This window comes from Bombus fervidus, chromosome 18 (genome assembly GCF_041682495.2).
Source record: "Bombus fervidus isolate BK054 chromosome 18, iyBomFerv1, whole genome shotgun sequence".
Lineage (NCBI taxonomy): Eukaryota > Metazoa > Arthropoda > Insecta > Hymenoptera > Apidae > Bombus > Bombus fervidus.
In genome coordinates this window covers 3,395,800-3,413,992 of record NC_091534.1, presented here as the reverse complement: position 1 = coordinate 3,413,992, position 18,193 = coordinate 3,395,800, and the positions used below count along the sequence as shown (strand labels likewise).

The following is an 18,193-nucleotide window of genomic DNA, read 5'->3' as shown; positions in this document are numbered from 1 at the left end:
TAGAAAAGTTTATAAGCGAAGCATAAACAATGAAAGATAAAATATATCTTAGAAAGAAAATGTAGAAGAAGATATCACTTTTGCCTTGGCATAAGAATTCATCTTTTGAATTTTAAAGTACGTAGAAATTGTTCTTTCCTTTGATACAGTAAAATTTGGGTATCTTGATGCATTATCTGTGATAAAATTATTTTCCACATAATGTACAAATGAATTTTGCATAGCATTTAAACATTGAATACCTATGAAATTTATTTTATAATTCAAGCAATTACAATCTTTAGGTATATTTGTAAAGGTATATTATTATCTTAGTACCACTTTGATCTTCTTTCACATGCTTGTTGTTTAATTTTGCTCTCATATTTTCATGAAATTGTACATTACGAATTTGATGAATTTTAGTTAATTGCGTTCTTAATGCTGTAGCAGTATTCACATCTTTTGTCAATCCATCTACATATTTATCGGAAAATTCTAATTGTGAGATAATATTACTCTTTTCCTTCAGATACGTACTTAATCCTCTGTCCTTTGATGATGCATTACTTGATTTTATACTTAAAGGTTTCTGTTTATAATGGAGAATAGATTTTATTTCTGTGTAACTCACCGTACTATCAAATGGAGTATCTTTGGATATCTGTAGCCGTTTACCACAAACTCCAGGTAATTTCATTAGCATATCAGATAAAAAGTGTGTAATTGTAGATTCTTTTTCTCTATTTGGAATAATTTCTAATGGACTACTTGCTAGACACATTTGAGGATATGTAAAAGCTTTAGATTTGGAAATTGAAAATTTAATTTCATAAAATAAAATTCCATCTTTATTCTTTGGTAAATAATATCCATACTAAAACGTTATACATATTTATATACAAAAATTATATTTGAAGGGAAATTGCAAGACGAATAAACATAGATATTGTCGTTTATACCATATTTTTCCAGTGTCTACGTAATTGGTCATAATCTTTGAAAGCACATTTTGCTGGAAGTTCTTTAGATACAGATAATACTTTGCCTTTTTTTGTACTACAAAAATTAGAAAATTTTATTTTAAACCAAATATACATATATATTCCATATATATTCCACTAAATGAAATAAATTAGTTACCTTGGTAACACATGTACAAATGGAAGATTATAACGAGATAAATCAACGTATCCTTTAGGGTCTGCTAAAAAATGTGATAATATAGATGGTGAAAGATAGTCTTCAAGTTTTATATATGGAATTTTAAGTATTTCTGCATGAAGTTGCAAACACATTTTCCTTTCTAGAAACTTTTTAATGTTAACATATTTCATATGATTTTAATATCAGTTATACAAAGAACAAAATTAGATTTTCCATTACCCCCTATAAGTATATCTAATTTTAATGCTCTAGTTCCTTCTATAAAGTTATAAAAATGTTTTCCTTGAACAAAATAATCATCAACTTTATTCCACAAAGGAGCTATCTTAGTTTGTATCGTATACCTAAGACAACTTTTATAAACTTCTGTAGTAACTGATCTTAATCCTCGATACTGACAGAAATAAAAACCAGTTTATCATTGAAATAATATATTTAGAGTCAATAAAGATTTGTATCGTGAATATACCACTAGTTTAAAATTTCTCAAAATTTTGTCCAATCTACCAGTTTCAGAAAATTGTTTATGCGTTATAACAAATATATATCTTTCTGTACCCATTACTGGCGAAGCAATAACGTCAGATATTAAATGAATAAGTAATCTAAAATTTTATTGTTAGTAAAATATAAAGATCATTAAGATCATTATGATAGTATTATGGAATAGAAAGTTTTTGAAAGGGCAGAATTTGCCCTTGACTTACCGGCATTTCATTGTTTGCCAATAAAAATGTGATTTTGCCGATGGATCATGAACTTCAAGAAAATCAGTTTCGCAAATTGCACAACATAGGTTACTCATTTCCGGAAATAAAGCGTACAGAACCGACTGTTCTTTTTTTCTATTCATAAGATTACAAGCATCCATTATATATAATTGCTTGCTATTCTTAATTATTTTATGTTCTTGTAGATCCAATTTATACTAACAATTTTTCAAAAACGTATTTTCGAATGAATAGCCAACATTTAAAATTCTAAAAGTTGTAGTAATATTTTAAATATGATTTTTATGAAGAAGCTTTATTCTCAATTATGTTAAAATTAAACTTGTATGTGAGACATCTAAACTTTTCATATTTAAAAGAAATTTAAAATCTTGTTAAGTAAAAAGACGACTCTTTTTCTATTACCAACATATTATCTTATTTAGCGGTTACTGAGGAGTTTATATTATATATATTGGTACGGATCACTGAACCGCTTTATTCAATAAAGTGCGCGAAAAATTCAAGATAACTACATATTAAGATGTAAGCATAGCTTTTTTAATAGAGACTTGCTTGAAATTCTCCCTTAGAAAACAAAATATTTTTTAATAACCTTGCATGACTGAATGAAAACCTTTTAATTTATTGTGACTTTTAACGACGAAACTTAAAGTTTTCCAATAGCGTATTTCCTGTACTTTGAATTCTTATTCACTCCTTGCTATAGTACAGGCATCGAATTTTTGACCAATATATAGATGTATTTGGCATTTCAGATATGTGAACGTGATTTCAAATTTCGATTTTAAATTACTTTATTTTGAATTATATTGATATCGCTAAATATAAGGCCAGATTCATATGTAACACAACGGTTCAGTAATGTTCAATTATGTTGTATGTTCGTAACTTCAAGCCATTTGAAGTAAACGCCGCGTAATTCAAATTTCAACACTATGCATAGCGTATTCTATAACGAATAAATTAATTACTATGTACTTACATAAATAGTTTTAAGGCGGGGAATCTACTGGTTTAAAAGTTATGACTATGTAAAACTGAGCATACTTTGGCTAATTTACGACCATTTTTACACATTACTTTGACGTCATATTGCTTCTATCCATCATTCAGTTGGTCCGTACAGATGACCAATGTACTGAAATTTGTGGGAAATTACATAGTTTATACAAGTTCGCAAGTATTTACTAACATAACAGCCGGTCTCATGATACTGCTCTCATCTACTGAACTATAAACTATTTACTGAATTATAAATAGAAATCGATATAGCGAACAAATAAGTTGTAAAACACCTTGAAAATGCTCAGTTTTACAATCATAAACTTCTAACTAACAAGTTCCTTGCATTAAAACTTCGAAGTTTTATTAATATAAAAATTAGAATTGTCTTTTAATTGGCATTATTTAACGAATAGAAAACAGGATAACTAAGTATAATAAAAGAAAATGTAAGCTATGATGTTTAATTAAGTAACACTTAAAATACGAAAGAAAGTAAAAAATATACAGAAAAAATGTATTTGATTAGTTTAATATTATGTTTCTATTTACTAATTACTGTAGAAATAGTACTAAAAGTAAAATATTTTATCATTTCCTGATATATACATTTAATTTGACGGTACATACTAGCACACATTTTAATGTGTGTACGTCATTTTTAAAAAATTATAAAGCATATACATATAAGAGATAGGAATCAACTAATTTATATATGTACATAATTATATATATATATATGTGTGTGTGTGTGTGTGTTCATGTATTAAGCAAAAGTTACACGAACTACAGCTTTAATTTCTTTCCGACAAATTATACATTGATCGAAATTTGGTGAACAGTAATGGCAAGTTGCCAGATGTCCACAAGGTAGAAATGTAATAGTCGCTTCTCGTTCCGTGCAAACTTTACACAACCGAGTATCCTTCAATTTTTGATTTTTTCGCTCCAGAGCAGCTAAAATAATAAACAGTATACTGTTTAAATATAATATATAATAAAATTTATTACACGTATACGAATTTCATACAAATTAAAGAATGTATGATCTATCTTTTTATTTTTATTACTTACCAATTTCCTCAACGAGAGTCATCTCGTTTGTTTCTATTTTCTTATCGGATCCCTCATGATCCTCAACGGTACTTTCTATTGGTTTCTTAACTCCTTTTAGTCTCAAACGGCTACGTTCATATGCCGTCGGGTTTCGTACAGATATTGAAAATCGATGGTCATTAAAATCAAATGACTCTTGATGTTGTTGCTCTTGATAAGGCCAAGATCTATTTCTATTATTTCGTTTTGTCCGTAGAAATTTATCAGGATCTACTCCGATTGGTACATTATTACAATGTTCATTGCGAACAAATTTGCACTCTGGAGAATACATCTGATGAATTTGCATGGGAGTATGACCCTCTGACCAGTGACTTATCACCAATTGACATTCAAAACAACGGACTATATCCGTTTCTCCCGTATAGTACAGTCCTGCAGCTGCAAGACTGACAGGGTCAATGAAAGATACAGGCCAGTTTAGAAAACTCGCACGTCTTGCTGCTTCAAAACGAAAATCATCATAATTTTCTTGAATGCCACGCGACGTGGATGGAACCGGCGGAATTGGATGATCCGGCGGCATTTGTATTGGGAATGTTGGTGGCATTGACGACGTCGACGGCATCGGTGATGTTAAATCATCCACCCTGGCTGAAGATGCAGAGGATGTTAAATCAACCACAATTACTTGACATTCGGCTAAATCATCCGCCGAATTTGAATCAACCGACGAAGTTGAACCAACCGACGAAGTTGGATCAACCGATGGGTTGGAATCATCTGACAATGTCGAAGGAGTAGGCAGTGATTCTTCATGTTCCGAAGATTCTGAATTTTGTTCCCTCAAATATCGCGATTTCATTATAGGAATCATTTTATCCAAATAGTTACTCGAAGAGTATTGAAACCTAAAAAAGAAGAAAAAGAAAAAAAAGAAATTAAAATATCTAGTAATTGTAACAAGCCGATATTATCGAAGTAATCTCAGTTCCGTGTGTTTTAGCGCAAAAGTTAAACATTGTCTTTGAAGAATTACAGCGATTTTATTTGATATTTGAAGCGTTTAAAGGATTTTTTTCTATACAATCTACATAAATTCTTTCGCTACGATATTTTGACTTACAAATGGTAAAACGTTTTTAGTTAACTTATTTTCGAGAAATATTATACGTGTACAGTTGATCAAACAAAAATATATTACAGACAAAACTTACGAATATGAGATGTTCACGTACCGCTACAACAGCTCACCAACTCTTCAAATGGAATCTTGACAAAGATGTAATATCCTGTTCTTGTATATTTTCAGTTCAACAATATCGTATTTTTAAATTTACTAATACTGCACTATCGTACGAACGAACCATACAAACTCATCCGCTATTAGACTAATACTGAACCTTGCTGCTATTTCCTACAAATCTTATCCCTACCATCCCACTATAAGGTACTGTGCAGAGTGCGTAAGTTGTCGACCAATCAAACGTCATTGATGCTCCGCCCCTTACGTATCGTACTGTACTGTACTGTATTATCATTGGTTGAATAAGCCAGGGCCGCTAGATACAGCGAGAGAATGTATCTCTTACTTACTTTCGGAAACGATGCCGCTTTTCAATGAATTCTTATTTGCTCCGTTTTTACTTGGCAATATTAATACGTTGTTTAAAAGTAGTTAAAAAGTAAAAACTGCTATGGAATTTCCATATCGTTATGTTTCAGATTTCTCATTTTCGTCAACATTTAATCGATACATTGCTTCATCGTTCTGGTGTCCACGGTCCTATTTCAAGGATCGAAAACAACACTTTAACTAATTGTATACCTGGGTATACGTGACTACAAAGTTTAGTGGAAGGATAATTACCGTCGTAAACAGTATTGTCTAAAATCTCAAGTAATTATTCCGTGTTTAATTTTAATAAATAACACTAGAGTATACACGGCCTCGGTATTAATCACCGCGGATTATAATAAAATTATTTTTACAAATAAGTACGCAATTTGTTTAATATGTGAAACATCTCACACAGGATTTCTGCAGGAAAATTCAACCGTTTGTAACAATTTATAAATTTATTTTGAGATAAAGTTCTCTCGCCATGCGAATAATAAGACGCTGTAGCATTATGTTGTATTATATTTTATCTATCATATCATATTATATATATATATCGCAATCATATATCGTCTTTGTCACTTTTCGCAAATATCCCTTACGTTTGGCAACAATATACAATATCGACGAAGTAAAACCATTAAAATCGACGATGCCTATGTTTTGTTACACGCAATCCTGAAATTCCTAAAATGACTGATCATTCTCATTATTGAATGTCTCTAGCAGGTGTTTATATTCGTGTTCAATGTAGCGGCGTATCTACGGTATCCCTTTGCTCTCTTTTCGCTTGTTTCTTCTTTAATTTTCTTTATTTTTCTCTAGCATTTTGCATTTTGTGCGTGTTAGGCACCAAAGTTTCTTAGGGCCACAAGTGAACGTTCTAAATTTTCCATTTTTGTTCTATCTTGCTGTACGTTTCTATTTACTAAGAAAACAGCAAGTAGAATTTCAAAAGAAAAATCTTTCTATTTATAACGGTATTATAATAACGGGTGCGTTTCTTATTGCCTTTATCTCTCTTGAGAAAATTCACCTATTATTCTAAACATTCTATGTTTGTATGGAACCTTCAATAGACTAAATGACTTTTTCTTCAATACAATCGAGTATAAGGGGCGACAGGTATACGGGCTGATAGAACAAAGGCCGCCTGCTAATCTGAGGGATATTAGTTAACTTAATCCTAAGATTTACAGCGGCTCCTCAGACTACCTGAACATACTGTTTATAATGCATCAACCTCTGGCGACCACCCTTATGTGGCTAACTACGGGGCCGTTAGGGTGTTTATTGTCAAGTATCGGTACGGCCGATTCATTAAAGGCGAGCTATGCAATTCCTCGTCTCTGCTAGGTGGAACGTTCATCCCATGTCCGTGGCTACGATCGGCGACCGGCCGTCTCCTCTAGCCCAAGCTCTTTGTCTCAAATTTCGAATAACTGTGTTTAGGTTGTTTCGTAATTGCTAAAACATTCGTGTTTTTCCGAGTGATTCCAACAGGGGGTCCCGTTGTCCTCTCATCTCCGACATATGTATATATATAAGTTCCAAAGACAATATATGATTGCGCTATATATATATGTCGGGTTAGGGTTAACACTTGGGTTTGGGGCGTGTAAAGAATCTGCGCCAGGGTCGCTCATCGTCGGTGTACAATCGATGATATCTTTTATTGTCACAAATGCAAGATAAACTACCGGTCTCGATACTCGAACGATAATGACAACGATCGTGGGGTCGATATAGCGAATCCACGGCCCACGGGATAACTGATCTACTTTACTTCAAAGTCCAAGTCGAACTCGACTTACTCCTCGTGATACAAGGATCGCTTGATTAACTCTCTACTAAGACGTAGATTATTCACTGATCGTACAAACATACTAGGTATCTAACTAATGCGACTGTAAGAAAAAGAATGACTTTCCGTCGCAACGACGCTGCAGAGGAAAACTATGGTGGGATGTGCCTAAGGGCACGAGGTCATCGGATTCGTCAAAGAAAGCCTCCGCTCGGAGGGTGAGGGAAATAGACGTTGCTGTTAATTGGTTAATCTCCATGTTGGCGGTTAGAAAAGGATGCTAGCCGCTCTCGAGAGAGGGTTCCTAGCGGGAAACGTCGTACGTGAGGAAAGCAGATCTTCCGTATCTTGCCGCAATAGGTGACAGATATACGGGCTGATATAATAAAGACTGTTTGCCAATCTAAAGGACTTTAGTTAACCAGATCCTAAGATTTGTAACGGTTCCTCAGGCTATCTGAACATAAACTGCGAATGATGCGTCGGCATCTGGCGACCATCTTACCCAAAGAATGGGGTCTGTGTGTGGCCGCTGGAATGTTTTATTGTCAAGTGCCGGTACAGCCAATTCTTTAAAGGAAAGCTATGTAACTTCGTATCTCTGTTAGGTGGAACGTTCATCCCGTGGCCGTGGCTACATTCGGCGACCGGTCGTCGCCTCGAGTCCAAGCTCATTGTCTCAAGTTTCGAATGGCTGTGTTTGGGTTATTTCGTGAATGCTATTGAGGTTTTTCCAAGTAATTCCAACGGGTGGCCCCGTTGTCCTTTCATCTCCGACATATATATATATAGCAGTGGTGTGATCCGAGCGCGGTGGTGGTCGTCTCCCCGAGAGGACAAGGAATTTATCCAAGGGCAGTTAGTCTCATTTGAAAATTCATACTGCATACATCGCGAGCCCTGACGAATAAAATCGCTAGTCTAACGAATATGGAAAAATATCAAAAGTCGAGTCGAATTTCTGTAAATCATTAACTATATCTATCACGAAACAATTTGTGACGCTTCTATTATTATTTAATTTATTGTTAAAAATAACTGTTAACACAGTTAACACACTGTTAACACAGTGTTAAATTCATTGAACCACCCCTATTATCTTAATCGAAACAAGTGGACGGATTATTTCGCGGCGTCGATTATACGAATCGTAGCGGGAATTTACGCTTCTCGCTGACCCGTTTTCCTCCCGACCGCGTCTCTCCGCGAACTGTCGTAACAAACTTGTTTTGTTTCTCTACCACATTGTTACATCGCCCTTCTATATCTTCACGAGCTTTTGTGACAACATAAAATAAACACATGACCGACCAGTTCGTTCTGTATCTTTGGACCACATTTTGATATGTACGCAACGATGCTTTTGCCCATCCAAGTTGATGTGCAATTCCGACACGATACACAGACACGCAACGGATCCGAACGCTCCATTTGCAGATTTTTTTTTTTTTTTTTTTTTTCGTCGTCACATCAAAGTAATGATGCGCATGTATGCAGCGGTGATTCGCAACAATGATGCACGACGATGATACGCGGTGATACACAACAAACGGATACGCATCTCTGGAAGAAGACATTTTTATAATTTCACAAGTTTTCATTTTGCAATGAAAATAGACTTATGACCGCAAACGAATTCGGAGAAGAATGTTTCCTGCGGCGGAAACACGAATTGAAGCTCTGTATTGAAAAACGAAACTGTAGAGCACTGTGACCATGCGGAAGAAATTTCTTTATTCAAAAATATTAGAAATCAGAACTTCCAATGATTTCTATCCTGTATGATAATGTATTGATGGATGGATTTATTACACTGGATTAAACAAAAAACGATGATTATTCAACGTGAACTTAACGCAATAGTGTGTACTATAACTCTCTATTAAGGACTCTTGACTTTTGACTCTCCGGCTCCTAACATCAACGGCTGCGGTGCCGAAATATATTAATGACCGTTAACAGCTGAGGTCCATTTCTTATGAACAATATGCAAAGAAACAACTTCCAGAAACAATTTCGTAAAAAGGCTGCCCATTTTCATCGGTTCCATCGATTAGTTTGTGGAGAAACGATTAAATACAACGAAAAAGACAGGTATGACAATGATAAATATGCGGAGCATTGGAGAAAAGGATTGGTTTGAAAGGAACGATTTGACTAGTTTGCGTGATTGAAAACGAAATGAAACGAAGAATTCGTTTCAATAGAAAGATTTGACTGGTCAACGTGATTAAAAACAAAACGGATCGACCGTCAACGGGTCGTGTACCATTGCGTGCTTCCTATTCCATTGCTGAATTTTAGATTTTTGAACACGTAGTGGTCTAAACTATCGAGATAATCGATTATCTCGCGAAGCGGCGAAATTTGCCGAAGTTGACCGATGTGCAGCCGACGGTTCGAGATCGTAGATAAACAGATGCATCGCATCTTAACTAATGTTTGCGTCTAAATATGTAAATCGACGTTGCGTTACATTGTATTCGAGGAGCTAAGGAGAGAAAAGATAAGAGTAAATGCGGGGCAAAGGACAGAGAAATACGAGGAGAAAATCAGGAAAATGCAACGAGGTGAGATTAATAAAAAAATGTCCGAGAGAAAAGGATTTATAAGAGGAAGAATAGAGTTTCGGTAAAGAAAGATTAGAGTATATACAAAGAGTAGCATAGTAAAACAATGATGGAAAATATATGCAACAAAAAGGTGCAGGTCAGTATCATATTGAAAACAGAACATTATGGTAATCAAAGATAAAGGCAATTTAATAAAATATAAGGCTCAAGGTATAATAGTAGGTATGAAGATATATAATTACTATATACTATATTACAGGTTACTAGAGTATTTGACAGCAAGGACAAGCAAAAGTAGCCAAAAACTAATTATTAGAGCAAAATATTAGAGGAATCCAAAAAGCAATAACATACGGGTTAGAGGAGCTCATTAATTATTAATAAAGCTGATTGCGTTTTCTCCCTTTAAGCGAAGTTTTTTGTATCCAGTGTCAAGAGCTCTTTTGACAAAACGCTTTGATTCTAGTAGACTACAATTTTTCAACAATTGTATTTTCATTGCAACGACTTCTTTTACAATTATGTTGTAATATTTGTTGTATCTGAAGGAACAAAAACGTGAGGATTTTCGTGGATAATTTATGACATACGGTCACACCGACCCTGGTATGGATTACAGAATTCTAATAAGAGACAGTGAAAATAAAAGAGAGAGAGAGAGAACGATATTCGATGTATCCTTATCTATTTCTAATGGATATATATTTATTATTCTGATTAGGGAAGTTACATTTTGATAGGAGAAGAAAAGAGCAGAAGAACTTGTTTCGTAATCGTAGTCATAGTTCTATACACAGATCTGAAAAGTCCTGTGAAGGAAACCAATTTTAATAAATAGTAATAGGAGTTATAGGGAATATTTTACTTTTCAAAGTATAATAATAATATATATTTTTTCAAAGTACAAAAGTATAAAAGTTTCGTATCGCTTCGAAATTGATGAAAATATTTTGTTAGAGGTCTTGAAATTTCTCTATGTAGTAGACAATAGAGGCTCGCCGCATGTTAGTCATAAAGAGGTTTCCATCAAGACATACGGACAGAACAGGCAGGAAAATAAAATTACCAGCTCATTCGTCGCCTTTAGAAAACATATTTTTTCACTCGATTGTATTGAAGAAAAAGTCATTTAGTCTATTGAAGGTTCCATACAAACATAGAATGTTTAGAATAATAGGTGAATTTTCTCAAGAGAGATAAAGGCAATAAGAAACGCACCCGTTATTATAATACCGTTATAAATAGAAAGATTTTTCTTTTGAAATTCTACTTGCTGTTTTCTTAGTAAATAGAAACGTACAGCAAGATAGAACAAAAATGGAAAATTTAGAACGTTCACTTGTGGCCCTAAGAAACTTTGGTGCCTAACACGCACAAAATGCAAAATGCTAGAGAAAAATAAAGAAAATTAAAGAAGAAACAAGCGAAAAGAGAGCAAAGGGATACCGTAGATACGCCGCTACATTGAACACGAATATAAACACCTGCTAGAGACATTCAATAATGAGAATGATCAGTCATTTTAGGAATTTCAGGATTGCGTGTAACAAAACATAGGCATCGTCGATTTTAATGGTTTTACTTCGTCGATATTGTATATTGTTGCCAAACGTAAGGGATATTTGCGAAAAGTGACAAAGACGATATATGATTGCGATATATATATATAATATGATATGATAGATAAAATATAATACAACATAATGCTACAGCGTCTTATTATTCGCATGGCGAGAGAACTTTATCTCAAAATAAATTTATAAATTGTTACAAACGGTTGAATTTTCCTGCAGAAATCCTGTGTGAGATGTTTCACATATTAAACAAATTGCGTACTTATTTGTAAAAATAATTTTATTATAATCCGCGGTGATTAATACCGAGGCCGTGTATACTCTAGTGTTATTTATTAAAATTAAACACGGAATAATTACTTGAGATTTTAGACAATACTGTTTACGACGGTAATTATCCTTCCACTAAACTTTGTAGTCACGTATACCCAGGTATACAATTAGTTAAAGTGTTGTTTTCGATCCTTGAAATAGGACCGTGGACACCAGAACGATGAAGCAATGTATCGATTAAATGTTGACGAAAATGAGAAATCTGAAACATAACGATATGGAAATTCCATAGCAGTTTTTACTTTTTAACTACTTTTAAACAACGTATTAATATTGCCAAGTAAAAACGGAGCAAATAAGAATTCATTGAAAAGCGGCATCGTTTCCGAAAGTAAGTAAGAGATACATTCTCTCGCTGTATCTAGCGGCCCTGGCTTATTCAACCAATGATAATACAGTACAGTACAGTACGATACGTAAGGGGCGGAGCATCAATGACGTTTGATTGGTCGACAACTTACGCACTCTGCACAGTACCTTATAGTGGGATGGTAGGGATAAGATTTGTAGGAAATAGCAGCAAGGTTCAGTATTAGTCTAATAGCGGATGAGTTTGTATGGTTCGTTCGTACGATAGTGCAGTATTAGTAAATTTAAAAATACGATATTGTTGAACTGAAAATATACAAGAACAGGATATTACATCTTTGTCAAGATTCCATTTGAAGAGTTGGTGAGCTGTTGTAGCGGTACGTGAACATCTCATATTCGTAAGTTTTGTCTGTAATATATTTTTGTTTGATCAACTGTACACGTATAATATTTCTCGAAAATAAGTTAACTAAAAACGTTTTACCATTTGTAAGTCAAAATATCGTAGCGAAAGAATTTATGTAGATTGTATAGAAAAAAATCCTTTAAACGCTTCAAATATCAAATAAAATCGCTGTAATTCTTCAAAGACAATGTTTAACTTTTGCGCTAAAACACACGGAACTGAGATTACTTCGATAATATCGGCTTGTTACAATTACTAGATATTTTAATTTCTTTTTTTTCTTTTTCTTCTTTTTTAGGTTTCAATACTCTTCGAGTAACTATTTGGATAAAATGATTCCTATAATGAAATCGCGATATTTGAGGGAACAAAATTCAGAATCTTCGGAACATGAAGAATCACTGCCTACTCCTTCGACATTGTCAGATGATTCCAACCCATCGGTTGATCCAACTTCGTCGGTTGGTTCAACTTCGTCGGTTGATTCAAATTCGGCGGATGATTTAGCCGAATGTCAAGTAATTGTGGTTGATTTAACATCCTCTGCATCTTCAGCCAGGGTGGATGATTTAACATCACCGATGCCGTCGACGTCGTCAATGCCACCAACATTCCCAATACAAATGCCGCCGGATCATCCAATTCCGCCGGTTCCATCCACGTCGCGTGGCATTCAAGAAAATTATGATGATTTTCGTTTTGAAGCAGCAAGACGTGCGAGTTTTCTAAACTGGCCTGTATCTTTCATTGACCCTGTCAGTCTTGCAGCTGCAGGACTGTACTATACGGGAGAAACGGATATAGTCCGTTGTTTTGAATGTCAATTGGTGATAAGTCACTGGTCAGAGGGTCATACTCCCATGCAAATTCATCAGATGTATTCTCCAGAGTGCAAATTTGTTCGCAATGAACATTGTAATAATGTACCAATCGGAGTAGATCCTGATAAATTTCTACGGACAAAACGAAATAATAGAAATAGATCTTGGCCTTATCAAGAGCAACAACATCAAGAGTCATTTGATTTTAATGACCATCGATTTTCAATATCTGTACGAAACCCGACGGCATATGAACGTAGCCGTTTGAGACTAAAAGGAGTTAAGAAACCAATAGAAAGTACCGTTGAGGATCATGAGGGATCCGATAAGAAAATAGAAACAAACGAGATGACTCTCGTTGAGGAAATTGGTAAGTAATAAAAATAAAAACACAGATAGATCATACATTCTTTAATTTGTATGAAATTCGTATACGTATAATAAATTTTATTATATATTATATTTAAACAGTATACTGTTTATTATTTTAGCTGCTCTGGAGCGAAAAAATCAAAAGTTGAAGGATACTCGGTTGTGTAAAGTTTGCACGGAACGAGAAGCGACTATTACATTTCTACCTTGTGGACATCTGGCAACTTGCCATTACTGTTCACCAAATTTCGATCAATGTATAATTTGTCGGAAAGAAATTAAAGCTGTAGTTCGTGTAACTTTTGCTTAATACATGAACACACACACACACACACACATATATATATATAATTATGTACATATATAAATTAGTTGATTCCTATCTCTTATATGTATATGCTTTATAATTTTTTAAAAATGACGTACACACATTAAAATGTGTGCTAGTATGTACCGTCAAATTAAATGTATATATCAGGAAATGATAAAATATTTTACTTTTAGTACTATTTCTACAGTAATTAGTAAATAGAAACATAATATTAAACTAATCAAATACATTTTTTCTGTATATTTTTTACTTTCTTTCGTATTTTAAGTGTTACTTAATTAAACATTAATTTGAATTATGTATCTTATCTTATCTGAATAAAGTTAACTTTTTTCGCATCTAACTAATTGTTCTTTATTTTATTCCCCTCATTGTTAGTAAAATGAAACTGTATTATATATATAAATTTCAAACCATAAAAATCATAGCTTACATTTTCTTTTATTATACTTAGTTATCCTGTTTTCTATTCGTTAAATAATGCCAATTAAAAGACAATTCTAATTTTTATATTAATAAAACTTCGAAGTTTTAATGCAAGGAACTTGTTAGTTAGAAGTTTATGATTGTAAAACTGAGCATTTTCAAGGTGTTTTACAACTTATTTGTTCGCTATATCGATTTCTATTTATAATTCAGTAAATAGTTTATAGTTCAGTAGATGAGAGCAGTATCATGAGACCGGCTGTTATGTTAGTAAATACTTGCGAACTTGTATAAACTATGTAATTTCCCACAAATTTCAGTACATTGGTCATCTGTACGGACCAACTGAATGATGGATAGAAGCAATATGACGTCAAAGTAATGTGTAAAAATGGTCGTAAATTAGCCAAAGTATGCTCAGTTTTACATAGTCATAACTTTTAAACCAGTAGATTCCCCGCCTTAAAACTATTTATGTAAGTACATAGTAATTAATTTATTCGTTATAGAATACGCTATGCATAGTGTTGAAATTTGAATTACGCGGCGTTTACTTCAAATGGCTTGAAGTTACGAACATACAACATAATTGAACATTACTGAACCGTTGTGTTACATATGAATCTGGCCTTATATTTAGCGATATCAATATAATTCAAAATAAAGTAATTTAAAATCGAAATTTGAAATCACGTTCACATATCTGAAATGCCAAATACATCTATATATTGGTCAAAAATTCGATGCCTGTACTATAGCAAGGAGTGAATAAGAATTCAAAGTACAGGAAATACGCTATTGGAAAACTTTAAGTTTCGTCGTTAAAAGTCACAATAAATTAAAAGGTTTTCATTCAGTCATGCAAGGTTATTAAAAAATATTTTGTTTTCTAAGGGAGAATTTCAAGCAAGTCTCTATTAAAAAAGCTATGCTTACATCTTAATATGTAGTTATCTTGAATTTTTCGCGCACTTTATTGAATAAAGCGGTTCAGTGATCCGTACCAATATATATAATATAAACTCCTCAGTAACCGCTAAATAAGATAATATGTTGGTAATAGAAAAAGAGTCGTCTTTTTACTTAACAAGATTTTAAATTTCTTTTAAATATGAAAAGTTTAGATGTCTCACATACAAGTTTAATTTTAACATAATTGAGAATAAAGCTTCTTCATAAAAATCATATTTAAAATATTACTACAACTTTTAGAATTTTAAATGTTGGCTATTCATTCGAAAATACGTTTTTGAAAAATTGTTAGTATAAATTGGATCTACAAGAACATAAAATAATTAAGAATAGCAAGCAATTATATATAATGGATGCTTGTAATCTTATGAATAGAAAAAAAGAACAGTCGGTTCTGTACGCTTTATTTCCGGAAATGAGTAACCTATGTTGTGCAATTTGCGAAACTGATTTTCTTGAAGTTCATGATCCATCGGCAAAATCACATTTTTATTGGCAAACAATGAAATGCCGGTAAGTCAAGGGCAAATTCTGCCCTTTCAAAAACTTTCTATTCCATAATACTATCATAATGATCTTAATGATCTTTATATTTTACTAACAATAAAATTTTAGATTACTTATTCATTTAATATCTGACGTTATTGCTTCGCCAGTAATGGGTACAGAAAGATATATATTTGTTATAACGCATAAACAATTTTCTGAAACTGGTAGATTGGACAAAATTTTGAGAAATTTTAAACTAGTGGTATATTCACGATACAAATCTTTATTGACTCTAAATATATTATTTCAATGATAAACTGGTTTTTATTTCTGTCAGTATCGAGGATTAAGATCAGTTACTACAGAAGTTTATAAAAGTTGTCTTAGGTATACGATACAAACTAAGATAGCTCCTTTGTGGAATAAAGTTGATGATTATTTTGTTCAAGGAAAACATTTTTATAACTTTATAGAAGGAACTAGAGCATTAAAATTAGATATACTTATGGGGGTAATGGAAAATCTAATTTTGTTCTTTGTATAACTGATATTAAAATCATATGAAATATGTTAACATTAAAAAGTTTCTAGAAAGGAAAATGTGTTTGCAACTTCATGCAGAAATACTTAAAATTCCATATATAAAACTTGAAGACTATCTTTCACCATCTATATTATCACATTTTTTAGCAGACCCTAAAGGATACGTTGATTTATCTCGTTATAATCTTCCATTTGTACATGTGTTACCAAGGTAACTAATTTATTTCATTTAGTGGAATATATATGGAATATATATGTATATTTGGTTTAAAATAAAATTTTCTAATTTTTGTAGTACAAAAAAAGGCAAAGTATTATCTGTATCTAAAGAACTTCCAGCAAAATGTGCTTTCAAAGATTATGACCAATTACGTAGACACTGGAAAAATATGGTATAAACGACAATATCTATGTTTATTCGTCTTGCAATTTCCCTTCAAATATAATTTTTGTATATAAATATGTATAACGTTTTAGTATGGATATTATTTACCAAAGAATAAAGATGGAATTTTATTTTATGAAATTAAATTTTCAATTTCCAAATCTAAAGCTTTTACATATCCTCAAATGTGTCTAGCAAGTAGTCCATTAGAAATTATTCCAAATAGAGAAAAAGAATCTACAATTACACACTTTTTATCTGATATGCTAATGAAATTACCTGGAGTTTGTGGTAAACGGCTACAGATATCCAAAGATACTCCATTTGATAGTACGGTGAGTTACACAGAAATAAAATCTATTCTCCATTATAAACAGAAACCTTTAAGTATAAAATCAAGTAATGCATCATCAAAGGACAGAGGATTAAGTACGTATCTGAAGGAAAAGAGTAATATTATCTCACAATTAGAATTTTCCGATAAATATGTAGATGGATTGACAAAAGATGTGAATACTGCTACAGCATTAAGAACGCAATTAACTAAAATTCATCAAATTCGTAATGTACAATTTCATGAAAATGTGAGAGCAAAATTAAACAACAAGCATGTGAAAGAAGATCAAAGTGGTACTAAGATAATAATATACCTTTACAAATATACCTAAAGATTGTAATTGCTTGAATTATAAAATAAATTTCATAGGTATTCAATGTTTAAATGCTATGCAAAATTCATTTGTACATTATGTGGAAAATAATTTTATCACAGATAATGCATCAAGATACCCAAATTTTACTGTATCAAAGGAAAGAACAATTTCTACGTACTTTAAAATTCAAAAGATGAATTCTTATGCCAAGGCAAAAGTGATATCTTCTTCTACATTTTCTTTCTAAGATATATTTTATCTTTCATTGTTTATGCTTCGCTTATAAACTTTTCTATTTAAAAATAGCTACCGGAAGAAAAGATCAAAGACAAAAACATTTGACGCTAAAGGAGAAACTATCAAAAGCTAAATCTGATAAAGGTAGCAGCTCATATTTATCAGTATACACATATTTATGTTTCTAAATTCAGTATGATTAAGTTAAAGTTGCATATAATTATTCTCTAATTTATTAAATAGGATCAAAAGAATATCGCGGAGACAATGGCAAAAATAAATCAGTTGGATCAAATGAAGGATAGTGAATTGAACGATTGTCTAAATGTGCGTTCAATTCCGCATGATCCTAAAGCAAACAAAATGTGTACTTATTAATAAAGTATTATCACACATTGAGAAT

At 32.6% G+C, this 18,193-nt stretch overlaps 2 protein-coding genes across 2 annotated transcripts; one reads left to right on the top strand and one right to left on the bottom strand.

Moving 5' to 3' along the window:
- Nucleotides 1–226: 226 nt before the first annotated feature.
- LOC139996472 (uncharacterized protein C18orf63-like) lies at nucleotides 227–1,984 on the bottom strand. The gene is made up of 5 exons (XM_072020847.2): nucleotides 1,854–1,984; nucleotides 1,616–1,751; nucleotides 1,366–1,540; nucleotides 1,123–1,285; nucleotides 227–1,038 (listed from the first exon to the last, which is right to left on the bottom strand). The coding sequence occupies exons 1-5, from the start codon at nucleotides 1,949–1,951 to the stop codon at nucleotides 936–938; spliced, it is 675 nt and encodes a 224-aa protein (XP_071876948.1). The 5' UTR covers nucleotides 1,952–1,984; the 3' UTR covers nucleotides 227–935.
- A 14,521-nt stretch (nucleotides 1,985–16,505) lies between these two features.
- LOC141445936 (uncharacterized) lies at nucleotides 16,506–17,817 on the top strand. The gene is made up of 2 exons (XM_074112148.1): nucleotides 16,506–16,726; nucleotides 16,811–17,817. Exon 2 carries the CDS (start codon nucleotides 17,086–17,088, stop codon nucleotides 17,566–17,568), a length of 483 nt encoding a protein of 160 aa, XP_073968249.1. The 5' UTR covers nucleotides 16,506–16,726; nucleotides 16,811–17,085; the 3' UTR covers nucleotides 17,569–17,817.
- The last annotated feature ends 376 nt before the right edge of the window (nucleotides 17,818–18,193 follow it).

Bases quoted from the DNA above. Each gene is read 5' to 3' on its own strand.
- LOC141445936 (XM_074112148.1), top strand. From the start codon at position 17,086: ATGTGTCTAGCAAGTAGTCCATTAGAAATTATTCCAAATAGAGAAAAA.
- LOC139996472 (XM_072020847.2), bottom strand. From the start codon at position 1,951: ATGAGTAACCTATGTTGTGCAATTTGCGAAACTGATTTTCTTGAAGTT. The intron at 1,752-1,853 runs GTAAGTCAAGGG...ATAAAATTTTAG, and splicing joins TGGCAAACAATGAAATGCCG to ATTACTTATTCATTTAATAT. The intron at 1,286-1,365 runs GTAATGGAAAAT...AAAAGTTTCTAG, and splicing joins ATTAGATATACTTATAGGGG to AAAGGAAAATGTGTTTGCAA.